Raw genomic sequence first — 26,351 nt, 5'->3', positions numbered from 1 at the left:
ATATGGAAATGAAACTGTTACATTGTTAGTCCCTCAGAAGATCCTAATACCTAACTACTGTCCAGAGCTAATTTTCTGAACAATAATTTAATACACAGCACAGATAAAGTGCGTACTTAGTTTGAATACAAATGATGTTTCAGTGACATGAATTATGGCCTTATGCTGAGCATCACTATGGCAACTAATGACATCACCGCAGGCTTCAACCTGCACAAAACCCAACTTCTGAGGGTCTCTATTTGTTGACATGGATCTTTTCAGGGCTTTTGGGGGTATGAATATGTAAGCACCATGGTGTTGTCAAGGGTTTCCTATGTATGTTTGCTGTCATTTGAAACATTTATTCCCTTTGTGGTTAATGTTGTTCTCATGAAGGAAACCTAATGAAAATTACTGTTTGTATTTGGTTAGTAACATTTGTTGATAACATATGGTCTGGGAATGCTTCAGCAAATAAGAGCTTTTTAATAGTAAACAGAGATATGAGTTCTATGAAGCAGATGCTGTCAAAATACAAAGTGTAAGGTTGGATATTTTCTTACTTTTGCCTCTTACCCAAAGCAAGATTATCTTCCTACTTTACCTACTGATGACAATGCAGTTTTTTTTAAGAGAGAAAACATAACCTGTGACCTGAAGCTGCAGTTAGAAAATAAGGTTGTTTCTTGGTTCTTATGCTTAAAACATGTATTAGGTAGCAGATGGCTCACAGATGAAAAAGATATAATGTTGAGGATCTGACTGGACCTGTAGTGCTGTAGATAATTTATGCCAAACCTCTGCACCCTGCCACTGGTGGCAGTTCGATGCATCCTCATAAAAGATGAAACATGTGGAACAGTGACACTGGGAGAGCAAACTTTAGAGCAAAGCTGATGGAGAAACTGAGTTCATTAATCAGCTCTGTGCTGAACATACTCATCTGCTAAGCTCAGCTGGACAGGATTTGCTCAGTGGAGAACAAGCATAAAGCTATACTCCTTGTGCACAGGGAGGAGTAAATTATTTTTCCTGATAACTTTTCAAATGCAAAACCTGCTGTTTGCTGTTTATGTTTGAAGAACATCTAGTCGCTGGACCACTTGTCGTCTGAGCCTTTTCCTAGGCATTTCAAGGGAAGTGCCTTTCTTCAGCAGAGGACCTAGTTCAAGGACAGTGTAAAATGAGAAAGTTTCATTAATAGTGTGAGAGTGAATAGAAGTGGTTAGTGAGGTATGGTATAATCTTTCATCTGACTTGCTGTATTCTAGGTTGCAGTGTGTGTTCCATCACATGACTCAGGGTTGTTGCTCATGGCATGCTCTTGGTTTTTTCCAGTTTACAAAAAGCACCTTGCCTGTCATTATTCTTCAAGCTTGTTTGTACACTTTGCATGAATTTTGAAGTGTGATGAATATTCAAGGTCTCTGGGAATAACGTAGAAATCTAGCTCACAATGAATTATAAAAAAAGACAAAGAAAGAGAACAAAAAGAAAAAGGAGTTGTTTTTATCTGCTAGTTTCACGTTGGACCTCTGCATGATCAGATGTACGGGAGCATCCTCCTTGCAGTGGTACACTCTTCCCCAGTCCTCCCTCTGCCCTTCATCTTTGGCTGAGCTGTTCTCTGCTAACAAGGGCCAGTGCAGTTTTAGGAGTGCTTTGCTTAGCTCTCTCTGGAAGTTCCTGTCTGGCTTTCTTTTAGTAAGTTTCTAACTTTCTAAGCTGTAGAAACAAAGCTCCAGATGCAGCTGCGAAGTCTGAAACATAAAAGCATCATGACTTTTTACTCCTTAGTGTAGAAGGTGTTCTTTTCTCTGCTACTTTCAAAATTGTTTAAAGCTTACAAATAGGCATTAGTTCAAGTTCCACTTAATTTTTGTTCTGTGACCCCCCTTCAGTTTGTGCCTGTTTGCCAGAGGGGAGCTTTTTCATATATCCCAAAAACCTTAGCACAAGTGAGTAATTTGATGTCCTGGTGTGAGTGGCACCACTTGTGGAAGCTCTTCATGAGCCTATTAGAAAAGCTGTGACCCTTAGGATGTTGAACAGACTTGATGTTTCACGAGTTTCTTTTCCCTACGATCTCCCTAAATCAAAGCTGACTGCTGTGTGAAGTCCAGGTATCTTGAAGAGGACCTCACAAGGATGCTCACCAGTGCAGCTCCAGCTGCAGCACGCTGCTCGCTGGGACAGGAACGGGGCTCAGGAGGAAAGTCCCTGAAACAGAGTGCAGTGAGTTGTGACCAAACTGGGTCTCCGTCCTCAAAGCTTCCCCAAGTATCTGGGTCGAGAGAGAAAACCTCTAATGGGACAGGGTCAGGCCCATCACCAGGCATCCCTCCAGCAGGCTGCAGGGCTGATGCTGTTCCCACACTTGTCTGGGGAGGGTCAGCTGTGGGGTCTTACAGTCAGTCTATTAAGTCTTACAAGGGCTCTCCTTGTAAGATTTGAAATGGCAAGTTTGGCCATAGGTGTTGGCAGACTGTGACTGGGACCCTGTGCCTGCAGTCCCGCATGGAATGAGTTCATGTTCTCTGCACACTTGGTCAGCTTGTGGTTGCAGGAGCTTGGAGATGTCCTCTAGAAACGTTCATGTCTAGAGGGGGTTTTCGCATTCTGTGGGTGATTCAGCCTCCGTAGTGCTCTTTTCTAAGCCACGGGACCAGCCAGGGGATGACTCGTGGAGTACAAATAGTAGACAGCAGTCTCAGTTCATTCTGTAGTTGGAGAGGTGGCCACTTCCTGAGGTGGCCATCCCGTCCCCAAGGAGCTGGCGTCCTGCTCTGCAGTCCCAGCAAACTAACATTAATCCAGACATAATGGCTTGAACTTCAACCTGGGCTGCGCTGGAGGGCTGGGCCGGGACTCGGAAGAGGACCCAAGTTAAATTGGAGTTTCTTCCGAGAAAGCAAACCTCACTATCAACCTGGAAAGGAGAGGTTAATTAGCCAAGAGAAGAGCAGAGACATGAGCGATTACAGATGTCCTAGGTACAGATGTCCTCGATCCTCAACTGCTGTTGTGACTATACAGGCTGTCGCTGCAGGAGACATATTGTTCTTTTTAACTAGAAAAGTTCTCTTAATTTTGGTTTTGTGCTGCTCCCAAATACTCTTTTCTTTCCCCAAAGAACCATCATGGATTTTCCAAACATCTGTCCCACATTTCCCAAAGATAATTAATGCCCTTGTCTCTCAGACAGCCCAGCCGCTTCGGTTTGTGCCAGACAAGATGTTTTCAGTTAACCATTGTGCGCCCAAGCAGTAGCGCTGCTGATCTGTCAAGCTGAACATCTTTCTGTCCTTATTTTCACAGCTGGGGCACCCAAGGAGACTTCACGACAACACACGCGCTTCCTGCAGTGAAGGTGAAGCTGTTCACGGAGAGCACGGGAGTGCTGGCTCTGGAGGACTTCGAGCTTGGGAGGGTAAGGAGATTTTGAGTTTAATAATGTTTCCTTCTGGCCCTGCTTTTCTAGAGAAATCTCTCCTGTACGGAAATATCTTTGGAGCACAACGTGCTCTGCTTTTTTGCCAAGCTTCAGGAGGGGGAAAAAAATCAAGCTCTCCACTGCTGGAAAGGAGCGCATCTCACATGCTGTCTTTGTTGTGAGTTTTTAATGGCAGCATTTCAGCTGGCTGTGCCTGCACTGAGCAAAGGCAGAGGATCTTGTGTGCGATATTGGCAGTCCGGAAAGCCTTAGAAGTTGCTTACGGAAATGGACATTCCTGAGGCAGAAAAGGGGATTATGCTGAAGCAAAAGGAGGGGATTTAAGTTTGGCAAGAGAGTGTTAAGCTGCTCTCATATCTGCTGAGCAGCCGGTGCAGGGTTTGAGCTTTTGAAAGCACTGACTGCAGTACTCACTGCAAAGGGCTTGAAATCCTGGCTTCCTCTGGGGATTGTGGCTGAACTGGTGGCTTCAGTGGGGCTGAACTGGGGAGTGAAACATGGGGGTTCATTGCCCCCGTCAATGGTGTTAATAGCAAAGAGCTCAGATTCCCAGGGTACTGGCCACAGAGCCAACCTTCCCACCCCATCTCTGCCCCTCATCTGTGGTCCCTAAGCCAACTCCGTGGCACCAGTGGCCCCCCATCGCTGCAGCCCACAGCTCCAGATTATCTGTGGATGGCACTTTTCTGTGGCTTTGGGACACTTCAGTTAGTCTCCATAGATTTTTTTGCAGCTATGTAATTTGTGTTACTCCCAGGCATAAATGGCAGCAAACTCCCTGCCATGCCTTCCTCAACTCTTCAGGGCTGTGAGATCAGCATGGTGAAGACTCCATGAAAATCAGTTCAGGGTAAGATGGTCTGTATCTTACACACGGGATTGGCACGTCCCGTGTCACGGCTCAGCATGGCCTGAGCAATCTCCAGGAGCAGCCTGGGCTCTGTCTGCCCAGCTCTGCAGCACCCCTTGCTCTCTGCCCTGTCTACACGGCTATGGCCAAGAAAGCCATGGCCAAGAGAGCCACTGATCCTGTGGCAAGGCCAAGTACAGTATTTCCAATTATGAGCTAACTTGTTGGGTTGTTTCTTGCTAACTCCATGGCTGCTTGTGCCTTGACACAGGAGAATCTGTGTCTGCACAACGAAGTTTTTCCTAATTAACGTGGGTTTGTGTTCAACCTATTCATACAAGTGCCTAACATTCTTTCAGGTCCTAGTGAGCTGTTGATTTAATTTGTATCTTTATGGTGGAGAGCACTGCATGTGATTTTGTCTCATAATTTATGTTCATTTTAACTATTTGTGTTTTCACATTCATGTGACATCCTTTGTTCTTGCACTTGAGAGAGAGAAAAGCAAAGCTACCCTTTCTTTTCTTCTCTCAGTCTTCCCTTCAAAGAGAGTCACAGCCCCTTTGGACTTTCCTCATCCACACCTTGATCTTTTCTTTTTCACTGTCCTCCTTTTTTAACAAAGGAGATGACCCCACTAGACTGCAGTATTCCAGCCGAAGACCTACAGTTGCTTTGCTGCACAGCATCATAATATTTTCAGGATTGTTTTCAAAACCTTCTTCTTCAAACAGCCCGACACTCCTGCCTTTATTGGCTGCAGCGTGCTGAGCAGAGATTTTCACCCAGTCAGCCGCAATGCCATTCAGGACTTTTTCTCTTGAGTGATTACACTCAGTGTAGACCCGCTTGCTTTGTAAGTCTTGTTTCCACTGGCAGCCATGAGCAGTGCTGACTTTGCTGGTCTCGGGAAGCAATTAGCTGTGCATGTTGTTCTGAGAAAGACGTCAGGGCCCAAAGCAACCCCTCTTGCCCTGAAATGCTGATGAGCCAGCCCCACCAATGCACTTTAATTGCTGGTCCAGCGGGAAGCCATCCCTCAGCTCTGAGCTTCTGTGGGCCAAAGGACATGGGCCAGCGGTGGAGAGCGCAGGGAGCCACATGGTGATTTCCCCTGGCCCGTGGCCACCAGCGCTTTCAGTCGGCCGAACTTCAAAGGGATGCTCAGTGTGCCCGGAGCAGCTGAGAGATGACACGTGTCTGCTCAGGCTGCATCAGGATTTCTTCTTTAATGAAATAATGAAACCGGGAGTGTGTTAAGCCCCTGGTTTAGCTGTTGGAGTGGGCACAAACCTGTCTGCACGGAGAGAGGAGGAAAGCAGGTTTTATACACAAAGACACCCATGCTCAGCTGCCCTTTGAGAAGCGGCTTTGTGCACTCCCAGGCGTGTACAATGCCCACTTTCTATTGCGAGTGTTAAATTGGCAACTGGCCGGCACTCCTCATTTCGCCACTTTTATCGAAAGGAGAGCTGGAAAATGCTCCCAAGCCCTGAACTGCTGGATGGGCAGCTGAAGGCATGGGAATACATCCTGACCCTATTGAAGATGGTGGCAAGGCTCCCACAGATTTCACCCGTGCCAAGACTTCATCTACTGAGAGCAAGGAGGGGAAGAGCCATGAATTACAACAATACTGAGCAAGGTTTATGTGCCTTTTATGAAAAAGAGTTAGAAATCAAAGTAGAGAGCATCCCAAACAGCCTGAGTGGCTGCTGCCTCACTAAGAGATGCAGTTTAGTGCAAGTCTGTGTGCTTGGATGACCTACCTTGCACTGGGGCTCCTTGGGTACTGCCCAGAGTTTGGGTCCATCCATGTTTCTAACAACATCCCGCATGGAGGACTGGCTTCTCATCTTCAGGATTTGCTTAAATGTGTTTTTTCCAAGACTGATGCAGTAGAGACTGATGTTACTCAGTTATCTATGTAACTAATAACAGCTTCAGATTCCTGCCAGAGAAAGCATTAGTCTAATTCAATAAAAGAAGTGATAATGTTGATGAATAAGGGTGAATTCAAAAATCTACTGATGTTAACCCCAGGCTTTGGAGGAGGCAATAAAATAATTTTTAAAATCATTCATCAGAGGGTAATAGCGTCAAGGATATTTTGGTGGAAAACAGCCCCTAGGTTGTTGACTCAGCAGTAAAGTTGAAGAGCAGCGGAGTACAAGATTGTAGTCTGGGCTGGAGTTTGGTGGGAGCACGGACTAAGCATGATCAGAGAATGAGTGATGGCAGCACACCAAATAACAAGGGTCAGTGCTGCCATTTGTAAAATAATTTGCTTGCATAAAGGTTAATGGATTTAAAGGAGATTCATCTCACTACAGGACAGTGGAGACTTGAATGAATTTGTGTCAGACAAAGTCACCTCGAAGAGTGAAAGCATCAGAAGAGGAATGGGCATAGGAGGGAGAGGGTTAAACCACCTCAAAGGACACATATGGAAAACCAGGAGAAGATGGTGGATGCGATGTAGTTCTTGGAGAATACTCTGTGGCTTGCTGAGGGAGCTGCGGTGCTTTGTAGGGGTAATGGGTGAGTGGGAAATGCACAGCTATGATCAGGAAAGATTACTCGACTCTTGGAGCCTTTCAGTTTCTTTGGTGAGCCAAGCACTTCCATTGGTGTTCGTCTGCACAGCTCCACTGCAGTCATTGGCATTGCACTGATTTACCCCAGATGGAGAGCATCCCATCATTTCCTTGCTGCATGAAATAGAAGCAGAATCTTGCAACCACTGATGTCATGACATGGTATGCAGATTTTATCTGCTACCATGGTGCAGTCAGACACACCAGCCTACCTAAAATGTTGCCTACTGCATTCGGTCTTAACAATAAGCAAAAAATCAAGCCAGCTTTCCAAGAACCTGATAGTAGCAATAGAACCATTTTAGGTGGAGCTTTCTGAGCCCAAAAACATCACAACTCACATGGGAAATGTCAGGAAGTCTGGAGGTTGACCAAGATTGCAGTGGACAACCTCAGAAAAAACTTGTTGCTGGTTTGCTCATCACGTTAGTCCACCATCACTTCTAGACTGATTTATCTGGAGAGTTGCAAGTTTGTTGGCCATGATCTTTCCTTAAACAATAGGAACTGATAATGCAGTTCTGTTCTGCACAACCTCATGAACAATGACGTGGTAGATAGAGGAGCCAAAGAATATAGGAATTATTCTCAAAATAATAATAGAATCATAGAATTGTTTTGTTAGAAGGGACCTTAAAGATCATCTAGTCCACCCCCCCTGCCATAGGCAGGGACACCTTCCACCAGACCAGGTTTCTCAAACCCCCATCCAACCTGGCCTTGAACACTTCCAGGGATGAGGCATCCACAGCTTCTCTGGGCAACCTGTGCCAGTGCCTCACCACCCTCATGGGGAAGAATTTCTTCCTAATATCTAATCTAAATCTACTCTCTTTCAGTTTAAGGTCATTGCCCCTTGTCCTATCACTCCATGCCCTTGTAAAAAGTCCCTCCCCAGCTTTCTTGTTGGCCCCTTTAGGTACTGGAAGGCTGCTCTAAGGTCTCCCCAGAGCCTTCTCTTCTCCAGGCTGAACAACCCCAACCTCTCAGCCTGTTCTCATAGGAGAGGTGCTCCAGCCCTCGGATCATATTCGTGGCCTCCTCTGGACTCGCTCCAACAGGTCCGTATCCTTCTTGTGCTGAGGACCCCGGAGCTGAAGACAGTACTGCAGGGGGGTCTCACCAGAGCGGAGCAGAGGGGCAGAATCCCCTCCCTTGATCTGCTGGTCATGCTGCTTTTAATGCAGCCCAGGATACAGTTGGCTTTCTGGGCTGCAAACGCATATTGCTGTGTCACATTGAGCTTTTCGTCAGCCAGCATCCCCAAGTCCTTCTCCTCAGGGCTGCTCTCAATCCATTCTCCACCCAGCTTGTATTTGTGTTTGGGATTGCCCCAACCCATGTGCAGGACCCTTGCACTTGGCCTTGTTGAACTTCATGAGGTTCCACGGGCCCGCCTCTCAAGCCTGTCCGGGTCCCTCTGGATGGCATCCTTTCCCTCCAGCGTGTCGACTGCACCACACAGCTTGGTGTTATCAGCAAACTTGCTGAGGGTGCACTCAATCCCTCTGTCCATGTTGCCAACAAAGATGTTGAACAGCGCCGGTCCCAACACCGACCCCTGAGGAACGCCACTCGTCACCAGTCTCTCCTTGGACATTGAGCCGTTGACCATAACTGTATGTTAAAAAAGCAATAAAAAGCCATTCTCACTGATGTGAATAGAAGTTTCCAGACTGACTTTTAGGGCAAAAGTAGCTCATCTGATATGCTTTTGTTCCCCATTATAAAACTCATTTTGTGAATAATTTTTCCCTTTAACATTGTTGATTTTGATGCTTGCAGGTTGTTCTCCACCCTACTCCCAATAGCCCAAAGCAATCAGAGTGGCACAAAATGACTGTTTCCAAAAACTGCCCGGATCAAGACCTGAAGATCAAGCTTGCCGTGCGAATGGATAAGCCTCAAAACATGAAGCACTCTGGGTAAATGCTTATCTTGATCTAAACTCAATTTGTTTTGAACATGCATTAGAACGTTTCTCTTCCAGAATCTTAAAAGAGAAACTCTTTCTCTCAAGTTCACAGGAAGTCTAAAGAAAGATAAATGTAAAAATGGCATTAGTTCAGTCATTTATAATGCACTTTCCATATTCTTAGCACAGACTTTTTAATGCATATCAGCCAAACAGTTTAAATTTTAAACAATATTCCTCAGGAAATTGCTAGGTTATTATTTGCCTGTAAGGAAATAATAGGTGAACTTGCCTGCCTGTCTTACTCAGAATGGTATAATTTCCTAAATTATTCTGTGTTTCCCTGTATTGACTTCTCAGACCCAAAAGCACAGCGCACCTTCTGCTTGAAATAAACTCCAGTGTGATCATCATTATTTATACAGAGATACACAGCACAATTAAATAGCAGTTGCCTGGAGTAGGCGGTTGCCTGGAGTAGGACTAATGATCTGGGAGGTTAAAAGGGAAACCTCTCCCCTCCAGACGTGAGTGTCAGAGGGTCTGGGGCCAGGGGCATCCCTGACCACCACCCCTGGCTTCCACCTTCATGCGATGCAATTACAAATTAGATCATCCTTGGGAACATCTAGCCAATGCCATTGGCAAGGCTTTCGTGTGTTTGAGGATGTGATAAAAAATAGAAATTGTCCAGGAAAGTCACTGGTTTGATTAACTCTTTCTCTGGTATGTTTTTGGTGCTATAAAAGTGAGTTTGTTTCATTTTTATTTCCATAGTGTTTCGTTAGATTCAATCCATTACTAGATGGCTTGGATCATTCATCTTTTTTTCAATTCCTCCTCCTCCTCCTCCTGTCATCTCTGCTAATGAAATCAGAGCCAATATCCACATGTGAAATTTAATTTTGCCACCACCATCACAGACACCAAAAGTAAGAAAGGACAGTTTGCCTGTTGTATTTGTTTCCTTGACCACAGCCGATAGCAACAGGGCTGAGCAGTCCTGGCTTTTCTCAGGCTTTCTTCAATTAACATTTGATTTACAAGATGCTCCTCAAACCTATGTAATTTATAATACTAGCTTGCTATCAGAACTGAGATTGTCTTTCTATAGATGTTAGCGGCAATAGCAAAAAGGACAATTATTACCTCGTTCTTGAACTAGCCAAGGACCCGGTGCCCACATTAGCATATCTTGGAGTTTTGCAGCTTAAACGTTCACCAAGAGTATGCTGGATCTCTTTGGGCATAAGGAACCACTGGCATAACCAAAAAGGAATTGTTTTTCTATTTATTGACTCAGAAATAAAGTAATTATAATGATACGTAAAACATATTAATGCTGAATAATGTCCTTGTGTTTACTATTAGTCTGGTGCTGACACTATTTTTACCAGTGTTTGTATTACAGTGTCATAGCGGCTGCTTCATCGCAGAGATTAAATGCTAATTTTGATGTTAATTATAAAAATTCTTCCTTTGTAGAAAAAAGTAAATTCACTCCTCCTTAGAAATTACTCAGTTTGTTTGAATATCTGTAGCCAAGCGATTTCCAGGAATTCATCTTAAGCTGTTCAGCAAAGTGTCTTGGTTTAGTTAGTCCAGTGGATACTGGGATGCTAGGTACTGCCTTCGATGTAGTAAGTATCCCTCTGTTTGACAACTCCCCTCAGCCAAATGGTTTTGTGAAGGCTTAAAGCAACATTCGGGGTTTCTCTCCCTTAATTCTGCCGTTGCAAATGTATTCTTCACTCATCCAACCATGTTGTAGCTATTCACTGACATTAAAGTGCTTCTAAATGCTGAGCAAGCTGTGAAAGACAAAGAGGAAGAGAGAATTAATACTGTATAACATTAAGACTCTGGAAGCTTTTTATGTCACTTTCTTTACAGGTTATTTGTTCAGGCTAGAAATAAACACATTCATGAATGCTACTGAGCTTAAGAATCTTGTAATTACTCCTGCTTGTGCATTAACTTCAGTTTCTAGGTGCAAAGAAAACACACTGAAAAGCAAGAGAACAACATATAGTCACTTGTGTACTGAATTCGCCTGTTCTTTTCTCCTAGGTATTTATGGGCCATTGGTAAAAATGTTTGGAAGAGATGGAAGAAACGATTCTTTGTCCTGGTCCAGGTAACAGATTTCACTGAAAGTGATCTTAAATCACAACATGAAATATTTAAGCCTTTCCTCTGGCCATTTTCAGTGCTGTGTAATTGATGCTGAGCTGTGGTTCTGCATGGGGTGTCTGTTAAGTCATGGATTTTTTTCTAAATATATACATCTTCTCAAGGATATCCCAGTTGCACACCTCTAGCCTTGAGTTTCCTGATGCATATGAATGCTTGGTGAAATGGAGAACCCATTTTAGTGAGGAATTAATGAGATGAGGAGAAAGCTCCGTCTGTCTTTGTCTGGAGGTATTGGGTGAAAATGCTCTCTTTTGAGCCTCCAGGTAAAATTTGAAGTCCATTGAAATCTACAGAAGTTTAATCACTGGCTACGTCAGAGTCAGTATATCGTTCTTGACATTTATCTTGCCTTCATGTACATTACTGCGTCTCATCATCTACAGCTCTCATAAATCATTTTGCGATGTCTTTCTTCCTTTTTGCCTTTTTTTCTTTTTTTCATTTTCTACCCTCTCGGTTTTGGTAGACCTGTGTATTTGACCGTGGTTAAGAATTTCAAGGAAACAGGCAGAAGATGTCCTCTGTGACACAAAAGGATGTGGTCAGTACTTGGTGTGTTAGATCTTCCCTCACCTTCCCAACGGCAGCTGAAACCACTGCGTTGGCCACAGGAGTGTGGGGCCCCAACTTGAGCCGCTCCATCTTCACACCAACCTGATAAAGCCACAGAGTCCTCTCGGGTCCATCTTTCTCTCCTTCCTCTCTGGGTTCCCCAGGGTGTGTTGTCTCCAAGTGTGGGAAATAAAAGCTTTGTGCAGGGCCCTGTGGTGCAAGCAACAGAGGTGCTCTGATGGAATAACATGGGATCCAACTGAGATCTTGTGCCAGCATGGATCCAAAGTGATCAAGTCAGAGGGTGAAATCCTACTGCCGACGAAGCAGATGGCTGGTCTGCCGCAGAGAGGCCGGGATTTCACCTATGTGTAAGAACAGAGGTGGTGTAAACCAGGTGCATCAGGCTCCACATCTAGGAAGGAGCATGCTTGTATGCTGGCTTTCCTGTGCCGGTAAGGGAAGCAGTCCACTCAGTCAATCTTACACACCTTACACAGCTGGCTTCTGTGGTCCTAAATCACCTGGTGTAAACTGGTTAGTTTGTTTTGAGTTAATTACTACTTCATGTTCAGCTGTCTCAGTAGGAAGCTTAACTGCATTCCTCATTTGTCCATCACTGCTGACCTCCATAGCGCTAGACTATGTGGCAGATAAGAAAATCCATCCTGGGAAAGTAAAAGGGATTTATGATGTGCATGACCCATGTAAGTAGGAGCCTATTTGGAGAGACTAGTTGAGTACCTAATCCAATAACCAAGTATGATCAACAGCAACAGTTTAAGTGCTCATTTTGTACTCCAAATGGGGTCAAAATGGCCACAGAAGTGGGGGAGCTAGTGTAGAACAGCCACAGGAGATGCCTCTGTCTGCCCAAGCAGATATATTTAGACTTAGGTAAAAGTGATGGGTTTAGGATCTGTGTAATCCGTTCTTAGAAGCATCTGGTTTGCAGCTGCACCCTCCGTGCAGGGACTAGCCAGGTCCCTGGCAAGGTAGGGTGCTTGGCAGCTCCCAGGGGAACCCAGCATCTTGCAGAGCTAGACTGCTGGAGGTAAATCCCAAACCGTCTCCTGGGTAAGAAGCAGCAGAGGCCATAATGAAGGAAAGGCCTTTTGGGAACATTAGGCAGTGACCCTGTTCTTGGGCAAGAATTGAGGGGTTGCTTTTCTCTGTATGTTTCCTTTATTATGTTCTGAAATTAAGTTAAAAGTGCCGTGGCAGTCTGTGATGACCTGTAGGGCAACTAGTATTGCTTTTCCCTGAGAGACAATTCATTCCTGTTAGACCAAGTTCTCAGTCCCTTTTTCCCTGTGAACACGGATTCTCCAAAGCAATTCTTTCCTAACATAGCTTCTCCCATAAATAAATCTGTTGATACTCTTCTGTGCAAGGGTTTGCAGGTTTGGTCGTGGATTCCCATGTCTCTCTCAAGGAGCCTTTCTTCTAGCCATTCTATGTGGCTACAGTTACTTCTCTAGTTTTCAGTTGCTATATATTCTTCAGCTTGCTGTGGAATTGAAGCTCTCAGAGTTATTCCATGTTTTCTCATGTTACTAGGTCTATATTCGTCAGTTGGCATATAAGAGCAGAATTTGGCCAGAAAAGCAGTTCATTTGAATAAGATGAGCAGACTTTTGCCCCCAGAGAGTCTCTGTAGCCCACCTCAGAAATTCCAGCTGCCACTGCAGCTTCTCTGTTATGTTACCGTTTGCTCAACATTTGGTGCAATGTAAAGTGTTCTGCCGTACATCAAATATAAACAAGAAACACTCTCTATGCAGTCCCTCAGATGTAGTTTGAGCATATTGAACATGTCAGCAGGCAATAAAGATGGAATAAAAATACTTTGCTGTCCGTATGTTTGTCATTTGCTTTTCATGCAAGGCAAAGGATGGGTGCTGATATGAACAGGGATTGGCAGCAAAGGTGTTGATGTCCAGGATGCTCTGAACTCTGCTAAACCACAGACAGAAAATAACCCCTGCAGGAAGGTGAGCTGGCTCTGTTACGTAAAGAACGGACAAGGAGCAGCCCGTGTTTCAGGAGCCTTCTCATCTGCACCAGGCTCCTGCTTGCACCAGAGCCAAGAGATGGAGTCCAAAGCATAAAGTCCATTTGGGATATAGTGGTCTGGTCAGTCCGTGTCACTGCCAAGAGGGCAAGGCTGTATGTTTGGATGAATAAGTGTTTCCTTTCTGATCCCTTGTCTCTGTCCCTTACCTGTAGCATTTTCTATTGCAGCTCTGTCTCCTCTCCCATCCCTTGCAGAGTAACCTCCTCCTCCTGGTCCTGTGCCCTCTCCTGCCCCTCTTTCCCCATTTCAGACAGACGCAGCCTCAGTTCCTTCAGTGCTGTTGGGTGGTATCGCTCTGCCTTCTGGTACCAGCGGTTAAGAAATTCATGGTAATAAATACTCAAACTCTACATAACCACCTAAACAAGGCTCAAAGGTGCCAAACTGCATGGGCGGCACCAAGGAGGAAGGTGTTGATGGCAGTTTGTCTCTTGTGTCAGTGATGCCTCGCCAGTATGAACGGAGGCTTTGCACGCTTATGTAGAAAAAGGAGCTCTGCAGGGAGTCTTTCCACTGCGACTTTGCTTGTGTAAGCCCTGGAGAGAAGGGGAAAGGAGCAGTAACTGCCTTGTAATTTGGGTGGAATAATCCCTCGCACCTTCTGTGTCTGTGTAGCTGCGAGGGTTGTACAGGAGTGGAGATGATTTGTTTGGGTGTAGCGGGTGAGAGCGGTTTTTTTTTTTCTAGAAGTGGGCCTCACCTCTCCAGCCCGTACGTTGCTGGGTGGACTTGGTTCAACCCCTCGGGGAGGGTTTACGGCATGGCACAGCTGGCAGAGCTAGTGCATATGCTCCTCCAGCATGCACCCGTGCATTAAGAGGGGATAGTTTTCGCTTCCGAATGAATCGCGGTCCTCTCTGCACGCTGCCCACCCTTCTCGTAGACACCCTTTGAGATGAGCAGCAGAAGAGCAGAATACTGATTAGATGTAAATTACATGGCAGAGACTCGTTACTTGCCTAATTTTAAATCCTGAGATATGCAGCGTGAAAGTGATGGCAGAATATGGCCCTGAGCTTGGATGGAAATGGTCCGCAGCATCACAAGTGAGGAAAATGCTTCGTAAAGGCAACTGTAATGCCAGTGGCAGTGGTAAGCAAAAGCAATGGAGCAATTTAGGGCAAAGTTCTCTGTGACTGGTTAGGAAAGAAAATGTACACCCATCACAGATGTTATAAGCGTTTCTTAAGTGTTTCCTATAAGTGTTTCCACAGCATACAAATTTCAGCCAGTTTGCCAATTAGACCGTTGGTTGTGCAAAAGCTGGGATTTTTGATAGCTGACAGAGCTTGTATTAATTCTTTGCAAGGTCTAATGTGCTGTACTGGCAACAACACTGTTGTTGGTTCTGGTGGGTTTGCTGGCTTTGCAATGGGAAATTTCTTATAATGATTCTTAAGGGCAAGTGAATTAATTACACTGAGATTTCAGACTGAATCTGTTCTTCTCTTGTCATAACCCCATTTCTGTGCTCTGGCAGCATATGGGAAGTAACACTCCATGGTACCTGGATGACATGTCTGCTGAGTAGCTTGAAGCAGTTTTCGGCTGATTGTGTCTGATGGTGTTTGCAGAATGTTGTTGGAACCAGATCAACTCTCTGCAGATTAAAACCAGTTGCAGTGTCTATGCCTGGATCTATTGTTCTAATGACAGACTCCCTGAACTCATTATAATTTAGACTAACAGTGACGGTTCCTGCTTTTAGCAAAACTCAGCTGACTCGGGATAAAATGAAATGAAGTAGGTGTTCAGTAACTCCGAATAACCACCAGAATTAGAGAATAATTCAGCAAAATTGCAGTGTACTACAGCAGTGGTCCTAGACTGTGGTCCTCAAGTCAAGGTAAATGACCCGTAGCTGGTCTCCATAATCATATTAAATCATGTTTTCAGTTAGACCCTCGCTGAGAACTGGGCATAGGTGGTGATTCTTGAGAAACCTTGAGTATTGATGATAAATACAAAATGTTTGGAAACTACTGGTTAAACAGGTGCCACAGCTTGTTACACCTGGCTACGGTAGGTCCTGCATGTCCTGTCCGTACTCACACGGGATGGCTTCCCATCACACAGCCCTGCTCAAGGAGAACACACGCACACCTCCTGCTTTGAAGGAAGGAGTTAGGACAACTGCTATGTGCAATTGTTTAGGGCTGAATGGATGTGCTGAAATGTGAAAACAATGGTTTTCTTTAAGCTAGATCATTTCCTCTGCTCATTTGTGTCAGGAAAGGGCTCGGGAGGCAACGTACAGCTGCAACCAGAGGACAAGAGTCTCCCATCAAAGTGGAAAGCTGTATTACAACTGGCAGTATCTTAGCACAGTTTCTCTCCCTTGGGACAAAATGCATGCTGTTAATCTAGGAAAGGTCCATTTAAGAATTTAACCCAAGTGGGGCGGTGTTATGTCAACAGCGAGAAAGGGGGAGGCGAATGACTGAGCTCAGAGTGTGAGGCACGACAATTAACAGGTCTGAGCAGGATCCTGGGGAAAGCCGTGCTCGCTAGAGCAGGAGTCTCTGGTGAAAAAACAAGGACAAAGTCAGGACTGGTTAATACACATCTACTGTATTTATTAATCAGTCAGATTATATAGCTGGTGACAGAATATGGTCAAGCGCCAAGAAAGTCAGATCTAATTTAGCAGCCGGGGAATAGTGAACTTTGGCATTTGTCTCCCGCTGTCTGCTTCCCCTTTGCTGAATTTCTTTGTCTTTTTCTCTTTTTTCCCCACTTTCTTTTCCTTCTGTTCTTTTGTCTTAAATTGTTTCTCAAAGCATTTTCCCTTTTTTTTGTAATGAACAAGCCAGGGCAGCCTTGGATTATTTCCCTTCTTTTAGTTTCTCTCCGTTCAGCTTCCTTAGATGCTCCTTTCCTGGCCCTCACCGAGTCCCTGGATGAAATCCCAGCTGCTTTGAGAGCTTGTCCCTCGCTGGGCAGAGATTTCTCCTCTGTCTTCCTTCGGTTTCCTCTCTGTATCTGTGTTTTTTCCAATTACTCAAACCATTCATCTTGCCCATCCCATCTGCTCGCTTGCTCTCATACTCAGCTATGGTTTGGTGTGAACTCAGCAGGCTGTAAGATTAATTTCTGCTATTAACTGTTTCACTTGTCTGGCCACTTCTAAGCTTCTACAGAAAGCAGGCTCTGTAAAGCACAATATTTTAGAGGACTGATGAAAGGCAAGCTGCAATCTCCCCTTGACCCTACAGTGCTGTTCAGCAGCAAAGCATGATCGTGACATACCGAGCTTCCTAGAATCTCATTTTGTCAGGTTTTGCTTTACCACCACTTGTAAATGGAAGGAGCCACATTGCACTGGTAGCCAGGGCATCAGCTTCGTTCTGACCCCAAGCAGTAAATGCTTTAAGCAGCAGGATAGGACAGACAGGCTGGTATGCCAGTCCCTGAAGTCAGTAGCTCAAATTGTTTAGGCGCAGGCACCCTCCATGGCACAGTTGGCACCTTTTCCAGAGGCCATCGCTAGCTGTCTCCTCCCTCCAGCCCGATCCTAACCTGCCTCCTGCCTGCAGGATCTGGGGCAATCCTGAGCTTGGGCTTTGCGCTTGAGCCGTGTGAGTAGAGAAGAAGTAGGACCTGAACCCAGGTGAGCCCTGACTCATCTCATGTTGTAGACCCACCTGTGGGTTTCTTTTAGAGGTGTCTTCTAATAATGATGTAGAGCAGCTTCTTCCAAGGAAATCATGTGAATGCTAACAGGACAGACCAGTTTGCTTTGCCTCTCTCTCAGGATGGCTCCAAGCAGAGTCTACTGTCTACATCTGTCTTTTATAACTTTTAACATGAGCAGTATACGCTCTGAAATGCCTGCGTGTGTTTCCATACATTACTGTTGAGTTGGTATGGTTGGCTTATTGATACGGATGAAGAATATTTTCTGAATCCAAAGATGAGAGGGATTATTTGTCCATGAAGAAGAGCCTGAAGTTCAGACCTCATGTTCAGGGCCAGAGAAGAAGCAGCTGAACTACTGAATGAATTTTACCTGTTGCTATAGAGCATACAGAAGAAAAAAACATTAGTTGTATTAATGTTTTCAATCAATGTCAGCATAGGTTAGCACTGACTCATTTCAGGAATTGGATTTATCATACAGTCCCTGAAGTTCAGGCTATCTGACACAGAGGAATCAAATCTTCACCGCTCGGATGAAATCTCCAGGATCTTACCATAAATAAAGCACATTCAAGAGCTTCTCCAGGAGATGGCAGCAATATACTGCGAGTATAACTGAATGAACACTGCAGGAGTCGTCTGAATGTTGTGCTGTGGGGCACTACGTTATTTTTAGATTTCTTCGTGTTAATCTTTTAAATTTTTGTGTTGCCGGTACGATGGTATGCATTCAAAGTTCATAGCATAGAATATGCACTGGTGTGCTCCTGCTATTGGTCTGTTACTTGTCAATCTTTCGTCGGTGCTGGTAGTTTTAAGGAGGATGCAAGATGCTTTAAGCATCACTTTTAGTCTTACTCCCACAAATGTGTTAATGATAGGGTTTATTCTTAGGTGGCTTTTGGAGCTGTTCCTGGAGGAAGGCACGGTGCAGGCAGAGCTGCTGAGAGCAGACTGGCAGCTAGCAGAAGCCCGTAGAGGGCAGCAATAAACCGAGCACCGGCTGGGAGATGCTATGCCAACAGACGGGTCCCCTGACTTAAATAAATGACATTTTATTAGCAATAGATGCCACCAAAATAGGTGCTGCGTGTGTATTTGTAGCCAAGCGATTTGTATGGAGTTTGAAGGCAAAATCCCCCAGCCCAGCCGCTCACCCGTCTTTCAGGATCTCTCGCGACTTCCAAAAAATGACGAGCACGATCCAATGCCGCCCACCAGAGTTTTAAAGTTTCCTCCAGAGGTCAAGAAAATGTCCAGATGAATAAAATTACGTCAGGCGGCCAGGATGTGACACAACCTTAACAAAGTCATTTGAAATCATTTGACAGTAAATTTCCCCGTGAGTTCCTCGCCTGGGGCACAGAGAATCCTCTCCTCTCCTCTCCTCCCGGGACGAGCTTCTCGCCGACCATCCAGATCGCGGCACGCCAAGTACGCGCGGGGTCTTGATGCGGCCTGATGGCCTCCTAAAGGCGATTCGGGAGCCTGGCAGAGCCCCCGCAGCTGAGTCGGCTTCCGTCAAGAGCTTGACATTGAATGTATCGTGTCATGCAGATGGTACCTCAGAGGAGTGAGAGCTGCCATTTACAGCACTGATGACAACAACTGCCGAGATCAGTGGGATCTTAAGATTGCTTTAATATGACTGGCACCTAGCAATTTAGCTCACATTGTTTGTGACAGGGTGTCACTCTTGCACTTGTCTGAGGATGAATGATAGAGGGTTTTAAAGCGTGGAGCTTCCTCTTTTGGAGGAAATTAAACCGCTGTATGTACTGATGCGGAGAATTACATGCCTGCCATAGCAGGGTGTGTTAAGAGAGAGCTTTGCAAAAGCCTTGGTAAAAAGTTGTCTGTCTCGTATGGGCAATGACTGTCAAAATTCCCCCATCATCCCCAGTCCCTGTAAACACGCCGTCAGCGTACGGCGTTTGTAAGCGTTTTGGATTGCCTTGTCATGATCACCCGGTGCCATCTTAGCTTTGTGATTTTCTTCAGGTTAGTCAATATACGTTTGCTATGTGCAGCTACCGGGAGAAAAAAGCTGAACCTCAAGAGCTGCTGCAGCTCGACGGATACACTGTGGACTACACCGACCCGCAGCCAGGTACGGGGGCTGACACCTGGCTGCTGCGCCCGCCAGTGCTCCTGCTCACCACGCTCCGTACGGCTCCCAAATGGGAGTCCTCTCTCTCCCTCCCTCCCTGCTTGCAGCTGAACCGTGATCAGCATTATTCTAAATATGTTTGTGTTTATACTGATCATTAGCTATGCATGACTTTACTATAAATAGATCTAAGGAATTGAGCTAGGAGTTGCAGCAAAGGAGGGAAAGACTCATCTCTTCTGGGGACCCAAAATGATGCTTAAATCTCAATGAAATTTGGTTGTGAACTGAATGCTCAAATCGAGTAATGATCCTAACCTGTGCCTTCAGATTATATTCCCTAAATAAAAGGTTAGCTGCTATGTCACTCTTCCTTGTACAAAATATTTATAGGACCAACCCAGCATTTTTGCCTGCCCCATTTTCTCTCTGATGGATGTGAATGAGTGGAAGGGGCAGGGACAGCAAGTCCCCTCGTACCTGGAGGTACCTGTTGAATTGTGAGACTCTTCTTCAAGTGGAGGAGCACCACGTTTCTTTTATTTCAGTGGGGCAACATGTTGAGCGTGGTGATCCTCACTATGCCCTGTGTAATGGCATCCCCAGAGGAGGTGAAGAAAGACACAGTGGATTGGTTGTCAAGACCTTTATTCCAGGTTAATTCTCATGTTAGGGAGATGGGAAGATCAGTGCTGAATCAGGGCAAGACAGAAATAAGAACATCACCCAAGCACCTTCTGTGCAGTGTGAGCACTGATGCACTCGGTCTAATGGGAAATCTCCCACCACATCCCCTCAAAACCCATTTTTAATGGGGCTCCGGCGGTGCAACTCGCATGGGACTTGCACAGACAGGGCTGTAGGTGAGAGAAGCAATTAATCTGAGTGTGTTGGGGCATGTTGTAGTAATTGCGGTGCAGGGTGCTACCTGGGGACATGGCGGGCTGTCTTGCGGGTGAGTTTGGTGCAGGGGAGGGGACTGAGCTTGGCCAGGAACCGGAGACAGTGTGGGGCCGGCTGAGGTGACACCCAGGGCGGCAGTGGGTTGGGAAGCTGGGGGAGATCCCCTGACTGGGCTGAAAGTCTGTGAAACTCCATTGTCGCTTCCTCTCCTGCCAGGTTTGGAGGGTGGCAGAGCATTCTTCAACGCTGTGAAGGAAGGAGACACGGTGATTTTTGCAAGTGACGATGAGCAGGACCGTATCCTGTGGGTCCAAGCCATGTACCGAGCCACCGGCCAGTCTCACAAACCTGTGCCACCTACCCAAGTGCAAAAGCTAAATGCTAAAGGAGGAAATGTACCCCAGCTAGACGCCCCAATCTCTCAATTTTGTAAGTAAATAAGTTCTCCTAGAAAGCAGAAGTCTTTGATAGAAAGATTTTCTGCACTGATGTAAATCAGTATTCGCACACATATTTCTGACTCGAAAATTTTTTTCATTATCATTAAGCTGCTTTTTACATCAGTGGATCCAGAAGCAGTTAACCTGTGTGTTTAGCACAACCAAATCCAAGAAACAAATTCCTTGGGGAAGTTGTCAATGAGTATTTTAAAGTGCAATACTTGATGGAGGAGAGGCTGGGATCTGAGAGCCTGAGACCCAGCTTGCTTTCTGCAGACACGTGCTTTACCCCCACACAATAAACTGCACACCCAGATCAGAGCGATTCATTAGCGCCATTAGCTGTCTATCAAATGCATCACGTGCTCGGAACTACAGGTGCAAATCTTGCAAGTATGAAATGCACACACAAAAAGAGGTCTCCTGTTGAATATTCAACTGTAGGAAAACATATGGTATTTTTAACAGGTTGCTTTGCAGGCCAGTTAGATGTGAATTTAAAGCAATCATCTTTTAAGTCGTAGCTATGCTGCATGTCCTGTGCAGTTATACCCAGTTTGCTTAATTTGAAATTTAGAGCAATTTCTTTTGTCTTGCAAATGTAATTTGATTATAAACCAGATGAATGCCTCCTCGCTCTTTTTTCTTGAAGGTCTCGATCATGCGTCTGGAGCCCCTTTATTATGTAACATACAACAGTTCTCACTAGTTTCAGCAAAATTTAAGAATCAGTATCATTAAATAGAAATAAAATCAGGGAAAGTGGTAAATATTAGCAAATTATTCTGAGTAAATCAGATTTAAACATTTAAAACAGTCTCTGCAAAGCTGTTATGGAGTATTTTCTTGTAAGGAACTCAGAAAATCTGCCCCTTGCTCATCAATATCATTTGATCACCTTTTATATCGGTTTAACTTCTTCATGTCAGTATTTATAGAAAATAAAAATGCAAGACATACAGCTGTACGATCAATGTTACAGCAGAAAACCTCTGCTTGCTGCCTTTTTTTTTTTTCATCCTCCACATGCCTGCATATTTGAGGACTCCCTTCTGCCTTGCACTGCTGCTGCTGTGAGTGAGATGTAGCATGATGCAGCGTGGTAAACCTATAGTCAGTATTTTCATTTCAATGACCCTCATGCTTTTCATCCCAGTCAGGTCGCTGACTTTGGGGTGCAAAGTGTAGAGGACTGGGGGGTCAGGAAGGAAGGACACCTCTCAGAAAGCCAAAATGGGAGACAAGAATTGGCCTCTTGTAAGTGGGATGTTTACTGGCTGTGATTAGCCTCTAGATCTGGCTGAGTTGTTCTGACCTGAGAGCACTCCCAGGGATTCTGTGTCACTCTGCCAGAACATTAGTCAAAGGGTTCTTGGAAACAGCAGGCACAGGTCCCTCTGCCGCTGCTTTTTTACATGCTGAAAGACTCAAAGTGTAGCAAGGGAGAGCAGCAGAGGGATGCTGCTTGTGGCTCCCTCTCCTAACAAGTGATGCTGAAGGATGCCCTTAGCTGTGTGGTTGGTGCAAAGAGGATGCGCTCCTGCTCATCCCAGCATGATCCCTGTGGACTAGGATGAGGGCAGTGAGAGAGCATCGAACTGGGGAAACACCTCTCCTTGCGGACATCAGGCCTGGACAATTTTTCTGCTGGGTAAATTCCTGATGTTTATGGAGTTTTCACTTTCGCAGACCAGTATGTGGAGTCCGGTGAAGGGTCCCTTTCCCAGACACATTGTAATTGCCTAGTAGCAGCTGCAGCAAAGTCTGCCAAGAGTTTGGGGAGGGAAAGGGGATACCCAGGACTGTGGACCTTTGGGTGTGTTGGCCCCATGCACAGCCAAGCGCTGTGTGTGTAGAGAGAGCTGAACCCCCCTGCTTAGGTTACCTGGGATGGAGAAGGGACAGCTGGCTTGTCCTAGTCCTTGCCAGCGAGCAGCGAAGTTGGTGACTGAGCCCAGGAGTCCTCTCTGCATCTAACCGCAACCCAGCACATCCACGAGAGACTTGTGCTGCTCGTGGTCCTGCAGACTGTATCAGCCTGACTGTGCTCAGAGCTAGAGAAATGCCACAGGTTTGACCTTGTTTTTTTCCATCTCACTCACTTGCCAGGAGGCAGGGATCCCTCATCCTTGCGTCTGGTGAAAACAGCCGAGATTTCACCCCCTGGTCCCTCCAGAGCATCTGAGGGGGTCAGGATCTGACAGTTTCTCTCACTTGTTCTCATGCCAATACCATCTCCAAATCCAGATCATTCGACTCTTTTTATGCCACCACCCTCTTTCCATCCACAGTGTGTTTTCCCCATAAGCTGGGCAGCTTCAGGCTCCCCATTTTGCTGCACGCACTGGGAGACCCTCTTGGTTGTGTTGTGCTGAAGTCTGGAAGGGCAAAACCAGTTGGCTTATCAGTCTGACGATGACTTAGTACTTCAGCATCCTCTGGGCCAGCGTGTTTTGTCCTCGGTCGTCCTTCTTCCTACTCCCTTGGATCTAGATCCCTCTGACAACTCTTTGTGCACAGGACCTTCATCCTACAAGAGGAAGAGGGCAGCATGCCATTGTACACCTTCATCTCAACAGCAAGGGCTACTCATTTTTCGTATTTCAATGTTTGTATGTGGCAATGCTCGTTGCAAAAGTCATTGGGCGCAGCAGTTAAATAATCAGAAGCAGAAGTGAGTCATGCATGCCACACATGATGGCTTGTCAGGAGTCTTAAATGCACAAATACATATCTCAGCTCCTTCAGTCTTGAAATTCAAACCTATCAAGTATTGCATTTTAAAAAGGGTCTTGGTTTGTTACTGGGTTTTTTTGGCTTGGGTTTTTTGGTTTGGTTTTTTGTGGTTTTTTTTTTGCCTGCAGAAAGGTAAGGACTTCTATGAGACATTTTAATCTTGTACATTTATCTTTATACCTGTCATATTTTTTGTGCTTATTAGAGGCTATGGTGAATGAGGATGTGCAAAGAAGTAAATGTTAAGCCATTTGATGAGTAACTGTTGTTACAGCTTTCATGTTGTAGCAGTCCGAGATGGCACATGCGCATGCATGCACATGCAGAGAAAATCCAGCCCTCCGCTCCTGTGATGGAGCTGTCTGTTAAACAGAAACTTGAGAAGAACACATTTTACTGTTGGGGAAACTTGGGAGAAATAGTGAATTCATTTGCTTCCCACCTCTTTTGACTTAGTAAATGCAAAATTCAAGCAGCACTCAAATTCTCATCTGCAGTTCGATAGCCGTGCTTGACTTGGAAGTAAACAGACAGCTCCGAACCAGGATGGAGTTTATTTTATTTGCCATTTAAGTACTGAAAAAAAATAGATCCTGCTATTCATTAATTTTTGTATGACTCTACAATTCGTTTTATGTGGGTGAACAATACCTGTTAGAGTGAAAAGTTTTGCTTTTTTTGTTTTGCTACAATTTAAAAGAAAAACTCCATTCACGCAAAGCTGTGCTTTTCTCCAGTGTTCGCATTATAAAAGAAGAAACCCAAAACTGTTCTCGTTTACTGTTGAAATCATGCACAGTATTGTAGTCAATAATGCTGCCAATACATATTACACCTTTTGGCAATATTTAAGCTTCATAAAAGTGGTCACTTGTCTGAAAGCACCAATCTTTGTTCGTTCTGTGTTAGTGATGCATCAAACTAAATTCCCAAACATGCTCAATGTTCTTTTTTTTTTAAAACCCTTTTCTTTTTAATGTGAAAGATTGGTCTGTACTTGTTTTACGTATCACTTGTGGTTATATTTCATTTTTTAATGTCTGTTTATATTTAATGACTGTTAATCACACCATATACAAAGAGTTGGTTGTTTTGAGAATTTGTAATGATTTGTTCCCCCATAATAAGTAGTGAGGTTTATTGAGCTGCTTAAGAAATTTTCAGCTGTAAGAGGTTTCTTTTTTTGGTTGGTTTGATTTTCTTTAAGTTTCTTTTTCATTCTTTGCTTGAACCCAAATATTTAGCTGCTAGGTTAGGGCTCCTGTCTGCTTTCCTGAGCCTTGTTGCTAGTCTTTATGTTATTCTGGTTTGTTCCTTCTTACCCTGCTAACTTCTAGCTGGACTCAAGGGTAAGTGCTTCCCTGTAGCTAGCACAGCTCAGATAATCAGAGTAGATTATCTGACATATGCAATGTGCTTTTTTTTCTCTTAAATCTCATGTTTAGATTTTGTAGTACAAACTTTCCATGTTATTTTCCTGATCTGAGGTTTGAAATGTAAGTTTCCATACTGAAATTAGGATGCATGTGATGTTTGCATAATTGCCTTCTCTCCCTGGCTTTCACATTGGCATCAAGTGATCCTCTTAGTAAAGCCAATCATTAACATTTCTATTTTTCGTTCCAAGATGTAAATATTAATTAACATCACAATAAAACTGTAAATAATACCTTCTTTTGTTTCATGGAATTTACATCTAGTTGACTGCTTCCTGCCTGAAAACAGATCATTTTGCACTCTGACAATATCCTTTCTCTCCGTGCCGATGATTAGCTTGGTGCAGCGCACCAGCGTGCAGGGCGAACTGTGGACACCTCAAAGTGTAGAAAGGTAGGGCAGGAGACCCCAGGAGACCTAGACGAGGTGCAGGATTCCACAGGAGCCCCCCAAAAAACCCCTCCATGCATGTCTTGTGAAAATAAGCCTGAGTCATCGAGGTGTGATAGTTCCCTCTCCCGTAAATGCAGTAGGGGATGATTTCGGCAGCGAGTGGCAGCTCTCTGGGTCACCTTGGGTTTGGAGGTGCTGACCCGCTCCGACTTAAATACATTAGTCACGGAGGAGTGCTGCTGTTCCCCCAAATTATCGTAAATTAATGGGTCTCAGTCGCCAATCAAAGCAATGCTTGCCAAAGAATAAGCCAGGGGAATTATTATTTTACCTTTTCCCACTGGAATACCTACTTTGAAAAAGATAAAAGCCCAAACTTGTGCTGTAAAAGAGCTTCTCCTTAGTCTTTCTTCAGTCTTAAATACACCCGGTACAAATCCTTTATTGGTGTTAAAACCTGCTTCTCTAATACCTGGTGACTGCCTGCTTTCCTTAGCAGGGAATAGCATCAGTGGGTCATGAGAGCTGGCAAATATGTATTTGGAGTATCTGAATGCAATTATGAGAAGGAACAGGCGGTGTCATCCCTCCTGGCCGTCAAACAAGACTCCTTTTTTCCTTCTTCCTCCTTTTGTTTCTTTTTTTTCTTTTCTTTTTTTTTTTCCTGTGTGTGAGTATGTGCGTGTGCGTATAATATACCCCTGGGTAGCAGGCAGAATTCCTTCTCAGCAGACACTTCCTTTTTTCTTTCTTTTTTTTTTTCCTAAATGTTTGGATTTCCAAAGAGGATTCTTACCAGATTTTACTGAAAAAAAAAAAAAAAAAAAAAAAAGAGTTTAATTTGATGGAAATACAGATTTTTGCCACTTTGAAAGAAAGAAAGAAAGAGTGAATGAATGAATGAACTTGGGTTTGGCAACATTACATGTATTTGCACTACAATGCATCGCTATCCTATTAGATTATTAGTTTTGTGCTTTAATTGCTTTTTTTTTTTAGATAGTTAGAGATATCATGAGAACGCTGCTGTGTCTTCTGTATTGTCAACTTGCAGATGCTTCATTGCAGGA

General features: G+C 44.7%; 1 protein-coding gene across 1 annotated transcript in view; it reads left to right on the top strand.

The window, feature by feature from the left end:
- Window positions 1-26,351, top strand: part of CADPS (Ca++-dependent secretion activator) — a 145,466-nt gene that overhangs the window by 24,744 nt on the left and 94,371 nt on the right. Inside the window, exons 5-9 of the mRNA XM_009707883.1 lie at window positions 3,301-3,412; window positions 8,669-8,808; window positions 10,869-10,935; window positions 19,264-19,372; window positions 20,492-20,704. Coding sequence (XP_009706185.1) covers window positions 3,301-3,412; window positions 8,669-8,808; window positions 10,869-10,935; window positions 19,264-19,372; window positions 20,492-20,704 — 641 coding nt within the window. The remainder of the gene's footprint in view (window positions 1-3,300; window positions 3,413-8,668; window positions 8,809-10,868; window positions 10,936-19,263; window positions 19,373-20,491; window positions 20,705-26,351) is intronic.

Source organism: Cariama cristata, unplaced genomic scaffold (assembly GCF_000690535.1).
Source record: "Cariama cristata isolate BGI_N322 unplaced genomic scaffold, ASM69053v1 scaffold6619, whole genome shotgun sequence".
Lineage (NCBI taxonomy): Eukaryota > Metazoa > Chordata > Aves > Cariamiformes > Cariamidae > Cariama > Cariama cristata.
This window is presented reverse-complemented; position numbering and strand designations above follow the sequence as displayed.